Source organism: Callithrix jacchus, chromosome 11, assembly GCF_049354715.1.
Source record: "Callithrix jacchus isolate 240 chromosome 11, calJac240_pri, whole genome shotgun sequence".
NCBI lineage: Eukaryota > Metazoa > Chordata > Mammalia > Primates > Cebidae > Callithrix > Callithrix jacchus.
The window spans coordinates 96,041,939-96,065,605 of NC_133512.1; the positions used below are offsets into that span (position 1 = coordinate 96,041,939).

At 38.4% G+C, this 23,667-nt stretch overlaps 1 protein-coding gene across 50 annotated transcripts in view; it reads left to right on the forward strand.

Moving 5' to 3' along the window:
- Window positions 1–23,667, forward strand: part of KMT2C (lysine methyltransferase 2C) — a 300,852-nt gene that overhangs the window by 245,422 nt on the left and 31,763 nt on the right. For all 50 annotated transcript variants that reach the window (XM_078343416.1, XM_078343417.1, XM_035254316.3 and 47 more), the window contains 11 exons: window positions 1,330–1,462; window positions 1,702–1,916; window positions 3,465–3,538; window positions 5,589–5,771; window positions 6,147–8,027; window positions 8,930–9,222; window positions 10,945–12,767; window positions 14,675–14,786; window positions 18,593–18,671; window positions 20,674–20,737; window positions 22,547–22,779. In XM_078343416.1, coding sequence (XP_078199542.1) covers window positions 1,330–1,462; window positions 1,702–1,916; window positions 3,465–3,538; window positions 5,589–5,771; window positions 6,147–8,027; window positions 8,930–9,222; window positions 10,945–12,767; window positions 14,675–14,786; window positions 18,593–18,671; window positions 20,674–20,737; window positions 22,547–22,779 — 5,090 coding nt within the window. The remainder of the gene's footprint in view (window positions 1–1,329; window positions 1,463–1,701; window positions 1,917–3,464; window positions 3,539–5,588; window positions 5,772–6,146; window positions 8,028–8,929; window positions 9,223–10,944; window positions 12,768–14,674; window positions 14,787–18,592; window positions 18,672–20,673; window positions 20,738–22,546; window positions 22,780–23,667) is intronic.

A 23,667-nucleotide genomic window follows, 5' to 3' on the forward strand; every position in this document is an offset into this window, starting at 1 on the left:
GAAAGACAAGTAGTCTTTCACTGTAGGGACTGGAGTTACATGCTTGAAGGAGTGTTGTAAAGAACATAAGGTAGTCTTATGATTCGCTGTTTAGAAAGAAAACAGAAGATTTTCTATTTAGAAAGAAAACGATAAGGTATTTGATGTTTGTGAATAAGCTTGAATGAAAATTTAAGTGCATTTGGGGACTGAACCATAAGTTATAAAAATTAGGTCAAAACCAGAGTGTATATATTTTTTTAGCAATAATCATCTGATTGATAGTGATAGATGATATATTGCTTATTCAAAACTAATTTAGAGAAAGCATTAATTTAAGAATCATAGGTAGGGCCAGACCCGGTGGCTCACCTATAATCCCAGCACTTTGGGAGGCTGCGGTGGGTGGATCACTTGAGGCAGCAGTTTGAGGTCAACCTAGCCAACATGTTGAAACCCCACCTCTATTAAAAATAGAAAAATTAGCTGCGCACGGTGGCAAATGCCTGTGATCCCACCTATTCAGGAGGCTGAGACAGAAGAATTGCTTGAACCTCCGAGGCAAGGGATGCAGTAAACTGAGATTGTGCCACTGCATTCCAGCCTGGGTGACAAAGTGAGACTAAAAAAAAAATCTATGATTTTTTTTTTTTTTGGTGTTAAGAGGAACAGGAGTAAAGTATGAGAAACATCCATTTATAATAAAACTTACTAGCATTTGCTGTGGGGGTTTTTTTTTTTAAGAGTTAGTTTGTGTCGAATAGTTATTGGATACCAGGCACTATGCTTAGAGCTGTACATATACTGTCTTAATTAACACAAATAACAGAATACCTGTGGTTTACAGAAATAGAGATAGATTGTACTTCTAACAGGTGAAATTGAAATTCAAACCCCAAGCTTTTGGACTCCAGAACTCTTGCTATTTCTAGTACACGATAATGAAATTGTCACAGCTGTAGAGATCATATTTCAAAATCTTATAGCCAAAAGTTACTCTTTAAGTATTATACAATATAATGAAAACAGTCCTACTTTAAATTGCAGTAAAGGCTTTGACTTAGAAGCCTAAGCATCTCTTCTATACCTGGGGGCTGGTTCTAGGACCTCCATGTATAACCAAAGTCTGAGAATACTCAAGTCAAAGGTTGGCCCTGTGGAACTTAGTGTACAAGAAAAGTTGGTCCTGGGCCCAGGTTTTACTGTGTTTTCTATTTGCATTTAGTTGAAAAAAATCTGTGTTTATGTGGACCCATGCAATTAAAAACCATGTTGTTCAAGGGTCAACTTTACTTCAGCTCCTTGTTATTTATGAATATTATGCAAACTGAATTTTTTTTTTCTCTTAAGATGTTTTTTCACGGATGCCACTCATAAATGGCCTCATTGGGCCTAGTCCTCATCTCCCACATAATTCTTTGCCACCTGGAAGCGGACTGGGAACTTTCTCTGCAATTGCACAATCCCCTTATCCTGATGCCAGGTACTTAAAAGACTTATTTCCTTTCGAAACTTAAATTGCACTAATTTCTGTTTGATTTATATGTAAATTAGTCTGCTTAAATTATTGTGTATGATATTGTATGTTGCATTTATTGTGGCTTTTGCTGTAAATATGTTACTTCTGGCTATTTTGTAATAGATTTTAATGAAAGCTATACTTGAACACATATTAGAAAGTTATTTTATGTTTATAAAGTGAAGATACTTATTTTTTGTCAGGGACAAAAATTCAACCTTTAATCCAATGGCGAGTGATCCTAGCAACTCTTGGACATCATCAGCTCCCTCTGTGGAAGGAGAAAATGACACAATGTCCAATGCCCAGAGAAGCACACTGAAGTGGGAGAAAGAGGAGGCTCTGGGTGAAATGGCAACAGTCGCACCAGTTCTCTACACCAACATTAATTTCCCCAACTTAAAGGAAGAGTTCCCTGGTACGTCATGAGTATATTGCTCTCTGTTTTATGAACGTTGTCACATGTGCAGTAACTTTTTTTTTTTTTTACTGCAATAGAGAGGTAGCTTAACTAATTTTCATCTGCTCTGATGCTGCGCAGCATGAAGATTCCCCGGATATCTCCAGACATCTTGCATGTTACTTTGTCCTAGACCCTGCCCCCATTCTCATATTTCCCCAAAGTTAGTTTCAATTAATGAAATGGTCAGTTTTTTTAACTCCTAGCAGTGCTTGTTAATATGCAGACATCAGTGTTATGTAATTCTTAAAAAAAATTTTATGACTCAAACTATCATTGAATCAAAACTACTGTTAGGCTAAATCAGTGAATTCTAATGTTTATGTGAAATGAATTCATTATTGTCTCCCCTTCTTACCCCTTGACTTTCCCTGTCTAGCTATTACTACTGCCTCTTGAAAAAAGCAGATGATAAAATAATAGTACGTAATCATGAAAATTCTGATTAACCAATGAGTGAGACATTTAGATGAATGAAATGTCAATTATTGAATATATGCAAGCAATGCAGTTTTATTATTTTGCGTTTATGGTATCAGACAAACCAGGATTGAAAAAGTTGCTCAGACTCAGTTTTGCAGTAGTTTCCCAGCTATCTATAAATACAGAAGCTCTTAAATTACTAGAGGGATACCTGGAAGTGACTTTTCATTTGGATGACCCCTGGTTTTTAGGTACCTTTTTGGATTGGTGTCTTCATGGTACTTTATTCATGGTTTGATGCAGGGAGACTGTGAAAGCAGTGTCTCATTTTTCAATTCCGTGCTTACATTTGCTGTTTATGAATGTATGTTGGTATGTTATCATTTTGTGTCAGCACAAATTGTCCTTACAGCAGAGCTATAGCTTTATAAAATAATTTTCTTTAATAATTTACTTTGTAATTCAAGAACCTCATGAAATACTGTGTTAAAGCTGTTGGTCTGTTAACTGATTTTTCATTTTCATTGGCTTTTTGGAAGTGTCCTTTCTTTTTGTAATGTAGAATAAATAATTTCTGTGTTTGTCTTTAACTTATTCATTCTGTATATCATCATGACATTGAATTTCATAGAAATGGTTTGAACTCAGTACTTTTCCATGTGTTGTACACAAATGCTGGTGTGATGCTTATTTATGACTATGTTTACTTCTGTTAGATCAAATTGATAGAATTCTGTTTAGTGCAGATGTTTCACAAAACTTGTGCTTTGGTTCTGGTGGTATCACGTGGTTGAGGGAATTTATTCTTGGCTTACCTTTTTGCTACTTTGTCCCTTGAATCTAAACACTTCCCAGCTTTACAAGCTAGGTTTGTGAATAAGGCAACACTTCATTTAGAAAACATTTGTTTGCCCTCCACTGTGCCAGGATTTTGTTTCTTGCAAAGAACTTAATATAGGTCTACTACCTCATGAGAATATGGCCTGAATAAGATGAACTGTCAGCAGTTCATCAACAGGCTTTACTACGGCATATCATTAGCTTGGCTCTGAGAAGGTATTATCCTCTGTTCTTTTGTTGCAGACTGGACTACTAGAGTGAAGCAGATTGCCAAATTGTGGAGAAAAGCAAGCTCACAGGAAAGAGCACCATATGTGGTATTTTAAGAAACTCTTATCTTTTAAATATTTAAATACAGTACTTGAACCTTATTTGTATTATAGTAAGTTAATAAAGAAGAATTCTATTTCAGAAAATGCTTGTTAGTACCTGTACAACAAGCAACTTTATTTTTACAGTGATTTTCTAACTCATTATATTTTATTAGAGATGTGACATTTTTATAAGCAAGTGAACAGAAACAGAATGTTGAAAATTGAAAATCAGCTGTTTTGAGGGGCAGGATTAATTCATTTCACTTTAAAATTGTTTTATCTCTTCAGCAGAGGGTACAGGCGGCCATCTGTATCCATGAGTTCATCTGTGGATTCCACCAACCACGGATCAGAAATATTTTAGAAAAACATCTATACTAAACTTGTACAGATTCTTTTCCTTGTCACAGTTTTTCAAACAATATAGTATAACAATGATTTTCACAGCATTTATGTTGTGATAGGTATTACAAGTAATCTGAAGATGACAAAGTATACGGGAAGGGCCAGGCTCTATGGCTGGCCCAGCAATTTGAGAGGCCAAGGTGGGCAGCTGGCTTGAGCTCAGGAGTTCAGGACCAGCCTGTGCAGCATAGCCAAGACCTCATCTCTACGAAAAATGAAAAAAATTAGCTGGATATGATAGCACATGCCTATAGTCTCAGCTACTTGAGAGACTTCAGAAGTTGAGGCTTCAGTGAGCCAGAATTGTGCTACTGCATTCCAGCTTAGGTCACAGAGCAAGACCCTGCTGTGTCAAAAAAAGAAAAAAAAGGAAAAAGTATACAGGTATACAGGAGGATATGGTAGGTTATATGCAAATACTGTGACATTTTATATAGGGGACTTGAGTATCTGTGGATTTCAGTATCTGCAGGGAGTCCTGGAACCAATACCCCATAGATAGGGGAACAGCTGTACTAAATTTGGAGACTGGATTGGCATCCCTCAGTGTCTTCCATAATCACCTCTTTTCTTGTTAGGTTTCATAGAGAATCTTTGTGCATCTTGAAAGAGAAATATTTAGACATCTTTAAAGAGCATTTAACACATGATCTTTGCCATGAACTATTAGGTAATTGTATAAGATTCACAGTTCATGTGGTAAATTAATTTCTCCCAAAGAGCTGAATTAGGATTGTCAGCTGGAACCAAATCCTTGCTTTCATTTTAAAGCATATTAAATCCGTATTATTGTTGGAAAATATATATATATATTTTCCAGCTTGTTCCCCAGTGCATGTATTTTCAGTTACAGTGATTATTTTGGATAGAGTGTATGTGCTCTGTCTCACACACACACACACACACACACACGTTGATATGCTGTGTTTTATTTTACCTTGACTTTAAGTAATGACAGAATTTTTTAAAGGATTTATTTAATGATAACTTTCAAATACCCAGATTTTTTTTTAAGACTGATTGGATATTTTTCCTTTTTTCTCTTCACTGTTGTTGCCCAGGCTGGAGTGCAATGGCGCAATCTCAGTTCACTGAACTTCTACCTCCCAAGTTCAAGTGATTCTCCTGCCTCAGCCTCCTAAGTACCTGGGAATACAGGCATGTGTCACCATGCCCAGCTAATTTGTATGTTTTGTAGAGATAAGGTTTCACCATGTTGCTCATGCTGGTCTCAAACACCTGACCTCAGGTGATATACCCTCCTTGGCCTCCCAAAGTGCTGGGATTACAAGCACGAACCACCATGCCCAGCCTCTTTTTTTCTAAATTGAAGGAGACATTATTTCTAAGGATGCGTTAAGAAAACTAGGAGGAAAAATATGAAATCACCCCTGGGATCTTTAAGCTTAATTCAAATACATAGAGAGAACTATATCCTCAACTGATAGGTACTGTGCACTATAAAGAGAGAAGACGAGTTAGTGTCTAGATCCTTTTTTGGAAGAGAGGTGCTGTAAATTCTGAAGGACAGTATATCAACTATTTTACCTGACTTTTTTCTTTTATTTGAGAAAGTTCATGATAGTTTCATATTGTTTCTTAAAACATTTAACATAATCTGAAGAATTTTTTTCTCCTTTTGTCAAAGCAAAAAGCCAGAGATAACAGAGCTGCTTTACGCATTAATAAAGTACAGATGTCAAATGATTCCATGAAACGGCAGCAACAGCAAGATAGCATCGATCCCAGCTCTCGGGTTGATTCGGAGCTTTTTAAAGACCCGTTAAAGCAAAGAGAATCAGAACATGAACAGGAATGGAAATTTAGACAGGTATGGAATTTTTGGATAATCTACTTTTTGAAGTTGCATTTTTTTTTTTGATACGGGAGGTCTTTGCATTATTTTAGAATATAGTTCTCAGATCATGAAAATTTGATTTAGGATAGACTTGTTTCTTTTTTCAGTAAAATATATTTAAGTTGATTTGGGAAGTTTATTGAAATATTATAAACAATATACTGCTCTAGGCACAAGTAGAACATAGTATGATGAATAATTTCTCTTCTTCAATAATTCATAATCTAATATGGGAGCAATCTGGTAGCTGTTGACATCAAACAAATTAACTTTCTGTTGCTTTTTCCCTTTATGATGGTAGTTTTCTTCCTTAACCATATGATTGCTTTTTCTTTTCTATTTTAATAGCAAATGCGTCAGAAAAGTAAGCAGCAAGCTAAAATTGAAGCCACGCAGAAACTTGAACAGGTGAAAAATGAGCAGCAGCAGCAGCAACAACAGCAGTTTGGTTCTCAGCATCTTCTGGTGCAGTCTGGTTCAGATACACCAAGTAGTGGGATACAGAGTCCCTTGACACCTCAGCCTGGTAATGGAAGTATGTCTCCTGCACAGTCATTCCATAAAGAACTATTTGTAAAGCAGCCACCCAGTACCCCTACGTCTACATCTTCAGATGATGTGTTTGTAAAACCACAAGCTCCACCACCTCCTCCAGCCCCATCCCGGATTCCCATTCAGGAGAGTCTTTCTCAGGCTCAGACTTCTCAGCCACCTTCACCACAAGTGTTTTCACCTGGGTCCTCTAACTCTCGACCACCATCTCCAATGGATCCTTATGCAAAAATGGTTGGGACTCCTAGACCACCTCCTGTGGGCCATAGTTTTTCCAGAAGAAATTCTGCTGCACCCGTGGAAACCTGCACACCTTTATCAGTGTCTAGGCCCATTCAAGTGAATGAGACAGTAGCAAATAGGCCATCACCAGTCAGAGATTTATGTTCTTCCTCCACGACAAATAACGACCCCTATGCAAAACCTCCAGACACACCTAGGCCTGTGATGACAGATCAGTTTCCCAAATCCTTGGGCCTAGCCCGGTCTCCTATAGTTTCAGAACAAACTGCAAAAGGCCCTGTAACAGCTGGGACCACTGATCACTTTACTAAACCATCTCCGAGGGCAGATGTGTTTCAAAGACAACGGATACCTGACCCATATGCACGACCCTTGTTGACACCTGCACCTCTTGATAGTGGTCCTGGACCTTTTAAGACTCCAATGCAACCTCCTCCATCTGCTCAGGATCCTTATGGATCAGTGTCACAGGCATCAAGACGATTGTCTATTGACCCTTATGAAAGGCCTGCTTTGACACCAAGACCTATAGATAATTTTTCTCATAATCAGTCAAATGATCCATATAGCCAGCCTCCCCTGACCACACATCCAGCAATGAATGAATCTTTTGCCCATCCTTCAAGGACTTTTTCCCAGCCTGGAACCATATCAAGGCCAACATCTCAGGACTCATATTCCCAGCCCCCAGGAACTCCACGACCCGTTGTAGATTCTTACTCCCAGTCTTCAGGAACAGCTAGGTCCAATACAGACCCTTACTCTCAACCTCCTGGAACTCCCCGGCCTGCCACTGTTGAGCCATATAGTCAGCAGCCTCCAACCCCAAGACCGTCTACACAAACTGACTTGTTTGTTACATCTGTAACTAATCAGAGGCATTCTGATCCATATGCTCATCCTCCTGGAACACCAAGACCTGGAATTTCTGTCCCTTACACTCAGCCACCAGCAACACCAAGGCCAAGGATTTCAGAGGGTTTTACTAGGTCCTCAATGACAAGACCAGTCCTCATGCCAAATCAGGATCCTTTTCTGCAAGTAGCACAAAACCGAGGACCAGCTTTGCCTGGCCCATTGGTAAGGCCACCTGATATATGTTCCCAGACACCTAGGCCCCCTGGACCTAGTCTTTCAGATACTTTTAGTCGCGTTTCCCCATCTGCTGCCCGGGATCCCTATGATCAGCCTCCAGTGACTCCAAGATCTCAGTCTGACTCTTTTGGGACAAGTCAAGCTGCCCATGATGTTGCTGATCAGCCAAGGCCTGGATCAGAGGGGAGCTTCTGCGCGTCTTCAAACTCTCCAATGCACTCCCAAGGCCAGCAGTTCTCTGGTGTCTCCCAACTTCCTGGACCTGTGCCAAGTTCAGGAGTAACTGATACACAGAATACTGTAAACATGTCTCAGGCAGATACAGAGAAATTAAGACAGGTAAACACATTATATGTCCTCAGTTTTAAATGTATTATTTGAGGAATCTGTTCATTTCATCAAACTGAATATTCTAAACGGGTTAGTTTTTTTTTCTTTTTTTTGTTCTGTAGAGTTTGTCATACTGCAAAAAAGAAAAATGAAATTGATACAATTAACACCAGCTTAATTTGTTCTCTATCTGATTTCAGTCTTCATGAATTTGCAGGGGAATCCTTAAATATTGAAGCCTTGTTTGGGCTGGGCGAGGTGGCTCATGCCTGTAATCTCAGCACTTTGGGAGGTCAAGGAGGGCAGATCACCTGAGGTTGGGAGTTTGAGACCAGTGTGACCAACATGGAGAAACCCCATCTCCACTAAAAATACAAAATTACCCAGCCATGGTGGCGCACTCCTGAAATTCCAGCCATTTGGGAGGCTGAGGCAGGAGAATCGCTTGAACCCAGAAGGTGGAGGTTGCAGTGACCTGAGATTGCACCATTGCACTACAGCCTGGGCAACAAGAGCAAAACTCCATTGCAAAAAAATAAAAATAAAAATAATTAAAGCTTTGTGTTGTGATAGTTGTCTGGTAAGGAAAAGGACTCAAATCATCAATTTATTTTTCCTAATTTATTGAATAGTTGAATGTAACTGGTGTTAATCAAACTTTGAAACGTTACCACAGCCACATAATGAAAGTGTTAGGATTTTAAAAGCCACTAACCTGTCAGGCACAGTGTCACATACCTGTAATCCCAGCTATTAGAGAAACTGAGGCAGGAGGATCACTTGAGCCCAGGAATTTGAGGCCAGCCTGGGCAACATGGCAAGATCCCATCTCTAAAAATAAAATGCCAGTAACCTTTTAAAAAGCCGTTAATTACCAGAAATCCAAGTGATTTTTGTTTCTTCCCATTTAGCGGCAGAAGTTACGTGAAATCATTCTCCAGCAGCAACAGCAGAAGAAGATTGCAGGTCGACAGGAGAAGGGGTCACAGGACTCACCAGCAGTGCCTCATCCAGGGCCTCTTCAACACTGGCAACCAGAGAATATTAACCAGGCTTTCACTAGACCCCCACCTCCCTATCCTGGGAACATTAGGTCTCCTGTTGCCCCTCCTTTAGGACCTAGATACGGTGTTTTCCCAAAAGATCAGCGTGGACCCTATCCTCCGGATGTTGCTAGTATGGGGATGAGACCGCATGGATTTAGGTAATGCTTTTAATTTCCTGCCAAATTTAAATTGCTATTAGAAGAGGGAGATAGAGCCAGGTGTGGTGGCTTGTGCCTGTAATCTTAGCTACTGGCTGAGGCGAGGCAGGAGGAATGCTTGAGGCCAGAAGTTTGAGACCAGCCTGGGCAGTATAGTGAGACCCCACCTCTTAAACAAATTAAAAAAATTTTTTTAAAGGAATAGACAAATGAAGGTATTGTTAAATCAGGAAGCTGCTACTGATTTCTACTTCTTTTTCCCTTTTGAGATTTTATATAGATAGATAGATAGAGAGATAGATAGATAGATAGATAGATAGATAGATATTTTCTGTTAATGAGAGGTCATAGACATTTTTTCCCCTCTAAGAACACTAGAGACTCTGAAAACCTTACCTTTGTTTTTAAGTATTAGCTACGTTAGCATTACCTTGCAGCCATAATGATGTAGTTTATCATATGAAATCCACAGAATATAGCTATTGTATAGGCAAAGCCTCCTATGATGTGATGAGACTTGTCCTCTCTCCAAATTTCTACCTTTTAACTTTACATTGTAAATTAATTTTAGGCTGGGCACAGTGGCTCATTGCCTATAATCCCAGCATTTTGGGATTGCCTATAATTCCAGCATCATGAGGTCAGGCGTTTGTGACCAGCCTGGCCAACGTGGTGAAACCCTGCCTCTAGTAAAAATACAACAATTTGCTGACCATGGTGGCATGCACCACACCTGTAGCCCCAGCTACTGGGGAGGCGGAGAAGAGAGGATTGCTTGAACCCGGAAGGCAGAGGTTACAGTGAACTGAGAGGTCACAGCACTGCACTCCAGCCTGGGAGATAGAGCAAGACTGCGTCTCAATTTAAAACATAATAAATTTTAGAGATTTCCAAACTGAAAGGATTTTCCCTATAGGAACTTTTCATGTGAGATCGGGTTGTAAGGTAGTGATGATGAATCATAAGAATGTTTCCTTTTTCAAAATGGCTAAAGTCAGAGCCAAACCCATGCCCTAATTATAAGGAAATAGTTCTGTAAGATACAATTCTTAGTTTTATGTCTACCTCCATGTTACATTCTTACTTTTAATTTTCCTCTTTTCTTCCACCTTGTTACAATTTATGCTTCTTGCTATGTTTTCTAATTTATGTAAGTTGCCTGTAATGCTGTCTTAGAAGGAGGCACAGTATAAATAAAATAGTCCTACAGTTCATTCATTTACTTAATCTTTATAGATGAGGCCGACCTTTTTTTTTCTCTGACTGTAACTTAAGTCTGTACTGTTGTCAAACCTGTGCCTTTGTAGTCTTGGGACTGAGGTCTGAAAACCCTCAATAGGTGTAAGACCTATCTCCATTCAAACATCCTCTGAAATCACCTTCCTTCATTGAGCCTCCCTAAATGTAGATAAAATAAATTCTTCCTGAAAAACTCCAGTAGTATTGTTCTTATCTCTAAACAATTGATTTCATCTGCTTGGTGCTTGTTCCTTCATTTTTGTTATCTGTTAAATCCTAAGCCTTTAGGGCTCAGATATGTATTCATTGTAGGATACCTAGCAAAATCTTACTTGCATATGAATCCCCATAAATACTTTTTAATGGCCATAGCTTTGCTTTTGTAAGTCATTGTATTTGGCAACACTAATTTTGTATCTACCGTTTAATCGGAACTTTTCCTTTTTTTCAGCTTAACTCAATTTTTGCCTTTTTTTTTTTAAGATTTGGATTTCCAGGAGGTAGCCATGGTACCATGCCGAGTCAAGAGCGCTTCCTTGTGCCTCCTCAGCAAATACAGGCATCTGGAGTTTCTCCACAGTTAAGAAGATCAATATCTGTAGATATGCCTAGGCCTTTAAATAACTCACAAATGAATAATCCAGTTGGACTTCCTCAGCATTTTTCACCACAGAGCCTGCCAGTGCAGCAGCACAACATACTGGGCCAAGCATATATTGAACTGAGACATAGGGCTCCTGATGGAAGGCAACGGCTGCCTTTCAGTGCTCCACCTGGCAGCGTTGTAGAGGCATCTTCTAATCTAAGACATGGAAACTTCATTCCTCGGCCAGACTTCCCAGGCCCTAGGCACACAGAGCCCATGAGGCGACCTCCTCAGTGTCTACCTAATCAGCTCCCTGTGCACCCAGATTTGGAACAAGCGCCACCATCTCAACAAGAGCAAGGTCATTCTGTCCATTCATCTTCTATGGTCATGAGGACACTGAATCATCAGCTAGGTGCTGAATTTTCAGAGGCTCCTTCCTCAACATCTGTGTCATCTGAAACAACATCTGATAACTTACAGATAACCACTCAGCCTTCTGATGGTCTAGAAGAGAAACTCGATTCTGATGACCCTTCTGTGAAAGAACTGGATGTTAAAGACCTTGAGGGGGTTGAAGTAAAAGATTTAGATGATGAAGATCTTGAAAATTTAAATTTAGATACAGAGGATGGCAAAGGAGATGAATTGGATACTTTAGATAATTTGGAAACTAACGATCCCAACCTGGATGACCTCTTAAGGTCAGGAGAGTTTGATATCATTGCATATACAGATCCAGAACTTGACCTGGGGGATAAGAAAAGCATGTTTAATGAGGAACTAGACCTTCCAATTGATGATAAGTTAGATAATCAGTGTGTATCTGTTGAACCAAAAACAAAGGAACAAGAAGACAAAACTCTGGTTCTCTCGGATAAACATTCACCACAGAAGAAATCCACTGTTACCAATGAGGTAAAAACAGAAGTACTGTCTCCTAATTCTAAGGTGGAATCCAAATGTGAAATTGAAAAAAATGATGAGAATAAAGATAAGAGGGTTGACACTCCCTGCTCACAGGCTTCTGCTCAGTCAGACCTAAATGATGGAGAAAAGACTTCTTTGCATCCTTGTGATCCAGATCTACTTGAGAAAAGAACTAATCCAGAAACTGCTGGCTCCAGTGCAAATGTCATTCAAGGATCCACTCAGCTACCTGCTCAAGATGTTATAAACTCTTGTGGCATAACTGGATCAACTCCAGTTCTTTCAAGTTTGCTTGCTAATGAAAAATCTGATAATTCAGACATCAGGCCATTGGGGTCTCCACCACCAACTCTGCCGGCCTCACCATCCAATCATGTGTCAAGTTTGCCTTCTTTAATAGCACCACCTGGCCATGTTTTGGATAATACCATGAATTCTAATGTAACAGTGGTTTCTAGGGTAAACCATGTTTTTTCTCAGGGTGTGCAGTTAAATCCAGGATTCATTCCAGGTCAGGCAACAGTTAACCACAATATGGGGACAGGAAAACCTACAACTCAAACCGTGCCTCTAACAAGTCAGTCTGGTACCAGTAGCATGTCTGGACCGCAACAATTAATGATTCCTCCTCAAACATTAGCACAGCAGAATAGAGAGAGGCCCCTTCTGCTAGAAGAACAGCCTCTACTTCTACAGGATCTTTTGGATCAAGAAAGGCAAGAACAGCAGCAGCAAAGACAGATGCAAGCCATGATTCGTCAGCGATCAGAACCGTTCTTCCCTAATATTGGTAGGAATTTCCTTAAGTCTCAACATATATTGCTATGTGTATTAGAGTGGCATGCGATATGTTTATAAGATTTCATCAGAATTACAATTGGAATAGAGCACTGAGTTTTTCTGTTCCTTCTTGAGCTTCCCCTCCCCCCCACCCCGAGATGGAGTCTCACTGTGTCACCCAAGCTGGAGTGCAGTGGCGCGATCTTGGCTCACTGCAACCTCCGCTTCCTGGGGTCAAGCGATTTTCCTGCCTCAGCCTCCCAAGTAGCTGGGACTAGAGGTGTGTGCCACCATGCCTGGCTAATTTTTGTATTTTTAGTAGAGGCATGGGATTTCACCATGTTGTCCAAGCTGGTCTTGAATTCCTGACCTCAGGTGATCTGCCCACTTTGGACTCCCAAAGTGCTGGGATTACAGGCAGTGAGCCACCATGCCTGCCCCTCCTTGAGCTTTAAAATGAAAGAAACTGGTTGGGCCTGGTGGCTCACACCTGTAATCCTAGCACTTTGGGAGGCCAAGGCGGATGGATTGACTGAGCTCAGGAGTTTCAGACCAGTCTGGGCAACAAGGGACATGGATGATTCTGGAAACCATCATTCTCAGCAAACGAAAACAGGAACAGAAAAGCAAACACTGCATACTCTTATAACTGGAAGTTGAACAGTGAGAACACATGGACACAGGAAGGGGAACATCACATACTGACCTGTTGGGGTGGGGAGATATGGGAGGGATGCATTAGGAGAAATACCTAATGTAAAATGACAGGTTGATGGGTGCGCAAACCACCATGGCACGTGTATACCTGTGTAACAAACCTGCACATTCCGCGCAGATATTCCAGAACTTAAAGTATAATAAGAAAAAGATGAATATAAAAAATTAGCTGGATGTATCGGCATGCTCCTGTAGTCCCAGCTATTCGGGAGGCAGAGGCAAGGGAATGGGAGGTGGAAGTTGTAGTGAGCCAAGATCACGCCATTGCATTCCAGCCTGGGCAACAGAGCGAGATTCCATCTCCAAAAAAAAGAAAAAAAATTAGGAGATTTGAAACTGAGTTACAAGCTTCACTCAATTCTATTGTTTATGGAATTGTTTAATAGAAACTCGTTGTCTTTTTAGTTCTTACCTTCCAACCATTGTTGCCATATGTTTTCAGTCCTGGAAGGATGAATTTAAGTAAAATATGGTAGAAGTAATGCTTCATACTGTCCTTTTGTGTACGACAAATGCTTGGTCATTTTTTGCTATATAAACCTCTTTAACTTGTTTCGGATGGTTTAGTGATTGTAAAAACAACAAAAGCAATACAGTCAAAATGCCTCAGTGTCTCTAAGAATAAGAATTAGCAATCAGAGGGCACATGTCTAAGCAGTGTGCCTTATTCTAAAGTTGACATTTCATTTTATATAGTCCCCAATTTTATCATTTTGCTACCTTTTTTTCATTTAGATGCAAATAGGTTTTTTCTTAGTGGCTTCTTACTGTGTGAATATAACTTTAAGAAATTGCTACATTATTCTTTTAGGAGCGATGACTAATTTAGTAGAATTCCTTAGTATTGCAAATTATTGTGATGTTACATTTACTAAAAAGAAGCTGTTCTGATTAGCTTTGCAAAAGTTTGGGTGAAAGGGAATTAATTGCACTGCTTTAGATTATTGCTTATAATCTCCCTTAAATTTGACTTCTTGTTTTGATTCCTGCAGGACTAAGGTATTAAAGCATGATTTAATTAAGGATTACTGAGATGCGATTAAACCCAGGATAAGTTTGCCATCTCAGAAATCGATAATGATTATTAAATAATAAAGTTTAAGAGCCTTTAAATTATATAATGTTTGTGATATTTGAATTACTTCTTAGTGTACCTTAAACCAATTACTATGAAATAGTAACTTTATGTTTCTTTTTTAGATTTTGATGCAATTACAGATCCTATAATGAAAGCCAAAATGGTGGCCCTTAAAGGCATAAATAAAGTGATGGCACAAAACAATCTGGGCATGCCACCAATGGTGATGAGCAGGTAGGTGCAGGAGTTGCTTCTGTTTACTGGGCATCTAGACATTTGTGAAATAATTACTAGTTTTTAGAAAAAACATATGGATAATTGAAAGCCTTTGTTCTAGGAATGAACAATGCTATTAAAATTGTCGTGGCATCAGCTGGATATGATCAGATGTAAAATGCTATATCAATGTAAGAAATTAATGTATGAACCAGTGTGAAAGCATTAGTCTCAAGGATGTAAACGTAAAACATCTTAAAAAGATTTGGAAGATAGGATTTCCTGATTACTCAAGTCATGGTATTTAAGTGTGTGCTCTTTTAAATACCTTTAGAATTGTTCATGTTAACTAAGATTTTTTTCAGTTAAGACACCAGAGTGAAAAGGCAACCATAAATTCGGCTCTGAAATAAAATGTCCCCAAACTGCTTTTGAATCAGAAAGAGAAAGTTATAAGGACTAAATAAGAGGACAGTTGGAAGTTAGGAATTGCAAAGCCTGTCTTTTCTTTCTTAGGAGAAAAGTAGAAATTATGCATTAAGGAAGACAATAGTGGTTACTTGAATATCTGAAGTTTTGAAATTATGCCCCCTAAGGGTAGTAACCACAGGGCACTGTTTCTTAAATTTTGATCATGGACTACCATGAGAATTACGTGGTAATTTTTTTTTTAAATGTAAATCCTTTTGCTCTACTGCACACTTACTAAATAAGAATATCTGGAGATGGTTGCTTGTGTGTCTCTATTTATAGCAAGCATCGTGAATGAGTCTTTTGTGTATTATATGAGGACCTCTGTCAGTAAAGTAAGCATAGAGCCTCAATTTAGCCTAATTATCTTGTTGAAAACTTTTTTATATAAAAAGAAATGTGGATGATTATAGAATTGAATATAAAATTTGCATGAATTTAAGATGTGTATACTTCAAAGAAATTGGAATTCTTAAGGGTATAGTTCTTTTCAATTGTTGAGATACTTTGAACATGGTTAGGAAGCATTTTTGAGATCAAAGTAGAGATAGTGGTTTCTAATGGTTTTCATTATTAAGCAATATTTATTAACACTATTCCTCTATCATAGAGGTTCCTGTTTTATGTCTTGAATCTTTTCAAGACATAAAATCTTTTCGGTGAAGTCTTTGAAATTTTCAGAGTGTTTTATATGCAGAAAATTTAAAACATAGTATTTTACAAAGGAAATAAATTATACTTTAAATATAGTTATTAAAATATAATTAAATTTATAGTATTATGCTTCTTAAAGTATTAACAAATTTAGCAGTAAACCATAATTTGAAAGTAATGGTGAACATAACTAATCTATTAGGTGCCTGCAACACTTTATAGGAAAATAATTTGTCTTCTATTGGTAATAGTTATGATACTGTTAATAATACTGGAATTTCTACCTGTATTCAAAACAGAAGGAAATACTTTTTTTGCTGTTTTGAAACAGAGTTTCAGTCCAGTTGCCCAGGCTGGAGTGCAATGGTGCAATCTCTGCTCACCACAACCTCTGCCTCCCAGATTCAAGCAATTCTCCTGCCTTAGCCTCCCAACTAGCTGAGATTACAGGCATGCATCACCATGCCCACCTAATTTTTATTTTTTATTTTTATTTTTTTATTTTTAGTAGAGATGGGGTTTCTTCACGTTGGTCTGGCTAGTCTCAAAACTCCTTACCTCAGGTGATCCACCCACCTTGGCTTCCCAAAGTGCTGGGATTACAGGCGTGAGCCACTGCGCCTGGCAACAATGACTTTTATTTAGCACTTAGTTTTTTGGGGGGTTTTCTTTGAGATGGAGTTTTGTTCTTGTTGCCCAGGCTGGAGTGCAATGGCCTGATCTTGGCTCACTGCAACCACCACCTGCGTCAGCCTCCAGAGTAGCTGGAATTACGGACATGTGCCACCATGCCCAGCTAATTTTTTTGTTTGTTTTTGAGACAGAGTTTTGCTCTGTTGTCCAGTTGGAGTGCAGTGGTAAAATCTCGGCTCACTGCAGCCGCCACCTCTCGGGTTCAAGTGATTTTTCTGTCTCAGTCTCCTGGGTAGCTGGGACTACAGGTTCATGCCACCACACCCAGCTAATTTTTGTATTTTTAGTAGAGACAGGGTTTCACAATGTAGGCCAGGATGATCTCAATATCCTGACCTCATGATCCGCCCGCCTCAGCCTCCCAAAGTCCCGGGATTGCAGGTGTGATCCACCACACCTGGCCAGTTTTGTATTTTTAGTAGAGACAGGGTTTCACCGTATTAGCCTGGATGGCCTCGATCTCTTGACCTCATGATCCACCTGCCTCGGCCTCCCTAACTGCTGGGATTACAGGCATGAGTAATTTTTGTATTTTTATTAGAGACAGGGTTTCACCATGTTGATCAGGCTGGTCTTGAACTCTTGACCTCAGGTAATCCACCTGCCTCGGCCTCCCAAAGTGCTAGAATTAAATGTGTGAGCCACCATGCCTGGCCAGCACTTAGTTTTACATATGGACCTCAGAATCTGAGGCATTTCAGCATCTGATGTTCTTTGAGCATCATATCTCTGCCAGTTAACTACATTAGTCTTATATCAGGTATACCATTCTACTGACTTTTTTGTAGAAATGGAAGTGATAGTCCCTTTGTAGAGTAGTGTGATATATTGAATTAGGATGATAGACCATGTCTGATATTTGGATTAGGAGATAATTTAGACCAGACCAGTAGTATAAGGTGGGGTGATGAATGAAAAACCTGAGTAAAAAATTTAAAAATAAATTCTATATCCTAGTAGTATTTTAATAGTAATATACAGCATTTGGAATACATTTTGAAAATTTATGTGTATCTTGGTGTATTAAAGCATTTGATAACTCCAGAGGAAATATTTTCATGTAAGCAGTAATGCTTCTGTGAAGTTTCATAGTTTTAATTATAATAAATAACATTTTTCCAAATACGTTTAACCATGCAGACTGATCTTGGTCAGTCATCAATTTTTGATTTGCTTTAACATTAGTTATAGAAATGTATGAAACTTCTTAAATTAGGAAATGTCTTTTGTTTTAGAATATAGAATAGCTAAGCTGGCGTGGTGGCTCACTCCTGTAATCCCAGCACTTTGGGAGGCTGAGGCAGGTGGATCACGAGGTCAGGAGTTCAAGACCACCCTGGCCAAGATGGTGAAACCCCGTCTCTACTAAAAATATAAAAAGTAGCTGGACCTGGTAGTGGTTGCCTGTAGTCTCAGCTACTCGGGAGGCTGAGGCAGAGAATTGCTTGAACCTGGCCAGGTGGAGGTTGCAGTGAGCCGAGATGGTGCCATTACATTCCAGCCTGGGCAACAGAGCAAGATTCCTTCTCAAAACAAAAAAAAAAAAAGCTAAGCTGCCAATTAGTTTTTAATAAAGATTGGAACAAGAAAACATTTTCTTAGATTTTATGTTATAAAATGTAAATCAACTTATTTTTATTCTGAAGGCTTGAATTCATTTTATCGTAAAGTAGAGTGAGGCACATAATAGAAAACCTCTAGAGTAAACTAGAGTCAGCTTTTCTTACTGCAGCCCTACTTGTTCATCCTTGTGGGGAAGGTTAAGGAATATCTCTGAATCTTACTGTCATCATAAGTAACGTGAGGGTACTAAGAGCACACACTTCATAGAAGTACAGTGAGGATCAAATCTGCTCGGAAGGAAAGCTGAGGCTTTGGTGTTTTGATGAAGAAATTGCCACTACTCTTCTCTGGAAGAGAAAATTGTTAAGCACCTAATATAGTTTTTAATTAATAATAATTTCTAAATGCTCATCATTTGATACTTGTGTGCCCTGTTTTGACAGGTTCCCTTTTATGGGCCAGGCGGTAACTGGAACACAGACTAGTGAAGGACAGAACCTTGGAACACAGGCCATTCCTCAGGTAAGACTGCCTGTAATGAGTCACTCTAGAATGCACGCGTTCCTGTTTCCCAGCAAACTCATGCTTTATAGTAAGGCCTAAGGCTAGAGAGTAGTATTAGGTTGGTGCAAAGTAATCACGGTTTTCACCATACGCTATTCGCCACTGCCATTTGCCAGTGGCAAAAACTGCAATTACTTTTGCATCAACCTAAATAGTAGCCTTAGAAGACTGCCAAGACATAGTATCAGCAAAGTCAAAAATAACCAAAAAGACATTTTATTACTTTTTAAACAGAAGACAAATCAACGTTACAAAATTGGCTGTGATTTCTGAAAAGGATCTGTATATTTAAGGGTAAAAAGTCACTTGATGGGAAAAGCCAGATGCTGAGGACTTTTGGTTTTATTTACTTATTTTTAACTCCAGAAGGACGTTTTCATGTCTTGCATTTTAGAATTAAACCTATTACATTTAAAATGTAAAACTTCTGTAAATACTAGAAAATGGTCAGATACAGTGGCTCACGCCTGTAGTCCCAGCACTTTGGGAGGCCAGGGCGGGCAGATCATGAGGTCAGGAGTTCAAGACCAGCCTGGCCAACATGATGAAACCCCGTGTCTACTAAAAGTACAAAAATTAGCTGGGCGTGGTGGCCCATGCCGATAGTCCCAGCTACTTGGGAGGCCGAGGCAGGAGAATTGCTTGAACCCGGGAGGCAGAGGTTGCAGTGAGCCAAGATCACACTACTGCACTCCAGCTTGGGCCACAGAGTGATACTTCTCAAAACAAACAAACAAAACTAGGAAACAGTATGCTGTATTTGTTTTTTCCTTTTTTCTTTTCATCCTTGTTGAAAGATACGCTGTATTCTTAATCTCAGGCAGTGTCTGGGGAAGTAAAACTCATGTATGTTTGTCAATGATTTTTTTTTTAAAAAGGGAACTACCTACTATAGAATGTGTCCTTTTGGAATTTTCTTTCTTCACCCGCCACTTGTATGCTGATAATTATATCCATCTCATGATTAAAAGAGGAAACAGATGCCATTTGATGTAATGGGTAAAGGATAGCCTTTATAGCTGAGTTTTTTTAAGAAATTCTAGTTCCACTATGAATTTACTGTGCAACTTTGGGCAAATTCTTTTAACTTCTTGTTTTCTAATCTGTCAAATGTTAAACGAGCCGCTTTGCATTATTGTGAAGATTGTACTCAATACATTCTGGCTGCCAGTATAGTTTATTACCTTGTATACAGCTCATGTTAAGGAGAACTTGTGACAACCGGATAAACATTTTCAACCTTAATTTGTCAGGTGATTATCAGGGACTTGTGGGATTAATAACTGCTTGTTCAGTCACTTGGAAGAAATAAGACTTTTAACTCAAAAATAAAACTAAATAAATACTTTAAGTTTTTATTTTTTAGGGACAGGATCTTTCTTTGTTGCCCAGGCTGGCCTCAAACACCTGGGCTCAAGGGTTCCTCCCACCTTGGCCTCCCAGGTAGCTGGGACTACAGGCGTGTGTAGAAAATAAGACTAATATTTTTATTAACATATTTTTCTTTATATTTGTGCATGTTAGAGACATTAGTTTTTATTATAAATAACCATGCTGTGGAATGGCATTTAGTTAATCTGGAACTTCTGTTTGATTGAAGAAGAAACCAGGTAAACTTCATCAAGAAGTGAGAATTTTTTTTTTATGTGGATCTCTAGCTTATTATTAGCAATAATTGATTTGCCCTGTATTATACTTCTGATAATTCTTTACCTTAAGCATAATTGTTTTTCAGTCAAAATCTAGACCATATAATAGTTCAGAGATAGTAATAAGTTTTCAGATTTAGGTTGCCACCACTAAGATCATTCTACTTTTTATAAAAATCAAAACTTTAAAAGATATCTTAGGAAATTAAAGGGTTTTTTCTTCCATTTCTTTTTCTTTCTTTCTTTTAAAGTTTTTTTGCCCTTTAACTGAAATGTGGAATAAACATATTTGTAAATTTTACTTATTTTAGGATGGCAGTATAACACATCAGATTTCTAGGCCTAATCCTCCAAATTTTGGTCCAGGCTTTGTCAGTAAGTATAAATCTAATAAGTTAATGTTTTCTGGGGATTGCTTGTCTGCACTCTATGTGTGCTGTTCTAAACCTGAAGTGAGTGTAGGTATGCCAGTTCAAGCCCGGGTGCCCTCATGTCTTACTAAACGTCACTGTCCTATTAGGCACCTCTTCTTCAAGGTGTGTGTTTTCGTTGCTTTTTTCACTGTGCATGAAGAATTGTAGTTAGAGAAAAGTATTTTAATACAGAAAAAACATCTTCCCCATTCTCTTCAATATTGTTCTTGCTGTTTTTGTATATAGATTGGGCACTTTACAACCTATAGAATTAATCCATGTTTTGCTCTAAGAACTGCCTTCCTTAGTGACAAGGACACTAAATGGGAAAAACAAAGGGAATATACTTGGCAGTAAGTTGGGTTAGCAGCATGGTGTGAAGGTCAGGTATGCAAGGTGCCCCTGAATCCTTTCTAGTTATCTGCAGGGGTCCCAAGGTGGTTCAGGATAGTATTTAAAGTTCTCCCCAAACTGAACCTTTCTGAAATCTTCAGACTGTTTAGCTAACTTTTTTTTCACCATTATTTTTCATTTTGCTCACCTCTGCTCTCCTGGTTCCAGAAACCAGAAAGGCTTTCCTTGCGGTAGGTCTCATTCTACCAGAAGCAGAACTTCTGAAATCTTGTGAAAAAGCCTGTTCTTAAAATAATGCCCTTCAAATTTAGTAGACTAGATTTCAAGTTCATACATGTACTGGAACTTCTGGGTTTAGGAACAAACCCAAAGTTTGACCTTTAAAATTCCCCCTACATTAATTATTACTATAATTTGAATACATATTTGCATTAAAAACAAGTAAACGACTATACCAACTGGCTTTTTCTGGCTTTATTGTGCCCATTGGCTTTGGTTGGATTCTTAATGTATGACAATATTCTGTTATCATTGATGTTATCATCGAATGTCCTTATTTATTCATTCCTTTGTCTCACAGTGAGTCAAAAAGGTATATTCAGAATTTCACTATGTATGATGACTTTCCCCTCCCCCTCCTTGGACTTGGTATCAATGAAGTAAAGTGCCCTTAAAGAATAAAGAAGAGAATATTGGTACAAAATGAGAGAGATTACCATTTGGGGAGAATTAATGGCAGTTGTGAACGTAGAAAATATTTTGCTTGGTTAACTATTCCCTCCCCTTATTTTAAAAAATATAAATTACAGAATTAATAATAATTACCAATGTTTTTAACTTATGGATTTCCTTTATAAGTCATAGACTTTAAATTATTCCCTGTTAAAGCTTCTGGGTTCCCTCCCTCTCTGTTTAGAATATTTTTCCATCATTAAGAAATAGGAAAGAACTTACCAAACTCAGGAAAATTAACTTAGGAAGTGATTTCCTAGTCTGTGTGCTAGACCTTAATGGGATATGTCTTTGTCTCTTCAAAATACGTGAAGTTTTATTCATAAAATGCATATATACCTTAGTATGTAATTTGGCTTATAGGGTAGAGAATTTGTTTAGTAAAAAAAAAAAGAGAATTCCATTATATAAGTCTTCTGCTTTTCCAAGATTGGATTTGTGATATTTATAAGTGCCGAGTTAACCAGTATCATAAAAAAAAAATGTGCATTCTCTGACTTTCTCAACTAAATATTTTTGTAAGATTTGATATTTTGTCATTACATAATGGTCTAATATTTAGTATAGTGTTTTCAAATTTTCTATTAAATGGTCATGGTGAAAATACTTCCTTACAGAATAGATTTATGTAACTTATAATGTTGGACCCTTTAGCAAATTAACACAAATTTTAATTTTTCCTCAGATGATTCACAGCGTAAGCAGTATGAAGAGTGGCTCCAGGAGACCCAACAGCTGCTTCAGATGCAGCAGAAATATCTCGAAGAACAAATTGGTGCTCACAGAAAATCTAAGAAGGCTCTTTCAGCTAAACAGCGTACTGCCAAGAAAGCTGGGCGGGAATTTCCAGAGGAAGATGCAGAACAACTCAAGCATGTCACTGAGCAGCAAAGCATGGTTCAGAAACAGCTAGAACAGGTAATAAATAGGTTTGCAAAATAGAAACTATGAACAATTAATGATGTGTCATTCAGTAGTGATTTTGACTAGTGATTTTTTTTTGACTAGTTTTAAATGATACATAAAAATACATTGCTAAAAAGCGACAGCTCTGAGACCTCTTAGTAACTGCAGCCATAACAGCTCCAGTCCTTTGTTTAGAGTGATGGTCACAGTACGTATTAAATACATGGTAGAGAGATTGAGTCTCATAATTTTGACCTCGAAGAACTATTTTCAGCCTTCTTATGGTTGGAGACATTATTTTTTCTACACTAAGAAATCACTGCAAAGACTCATTATACATCATTTGAGAGTATTCAACTTAACTGAGGACTGAGCTCATGGAGAGATACTGGGTTTCGTTGTGAGCAAGTATTGGGGAACCAGGAAATATTTTTGTTTACTAGGAGTTGATTATTATTATTTCCTAATATTTTGGTCTTAAAATACATTGGTCTATATTATGTGAAGGACTCATTCCAGAAAAATGAAATCATTTGCCATTATCTTCTATTGTAAACCAGATATTTATCAGAATTTTCAAACTGGATAATATACTGGAAAAGAAGAAACATGTAAAAATTTTATTTAAAACAAAACAATAGTGTGCAAAATGGATTCAGAGTCAATTCCTAGGTATATTTACCCAAGTAAATTAAAAACTTAGGTTCAGGCCAGGCGTGGTTGCTCATGCCTGTAATTCTGCACTTTGGGAGGCCGAGGTAGGCAGATCACTTGAGGTCAGGAGTTTGAGATCAGACTGACCACCATGGTGAAACCCTGTCTCTACTAAAAATATAAAAATTACCTGGGCATGGTGGCATGCATCTGTAGTCCCAGGTATTTGAGAGGCTAAGGCAGCAG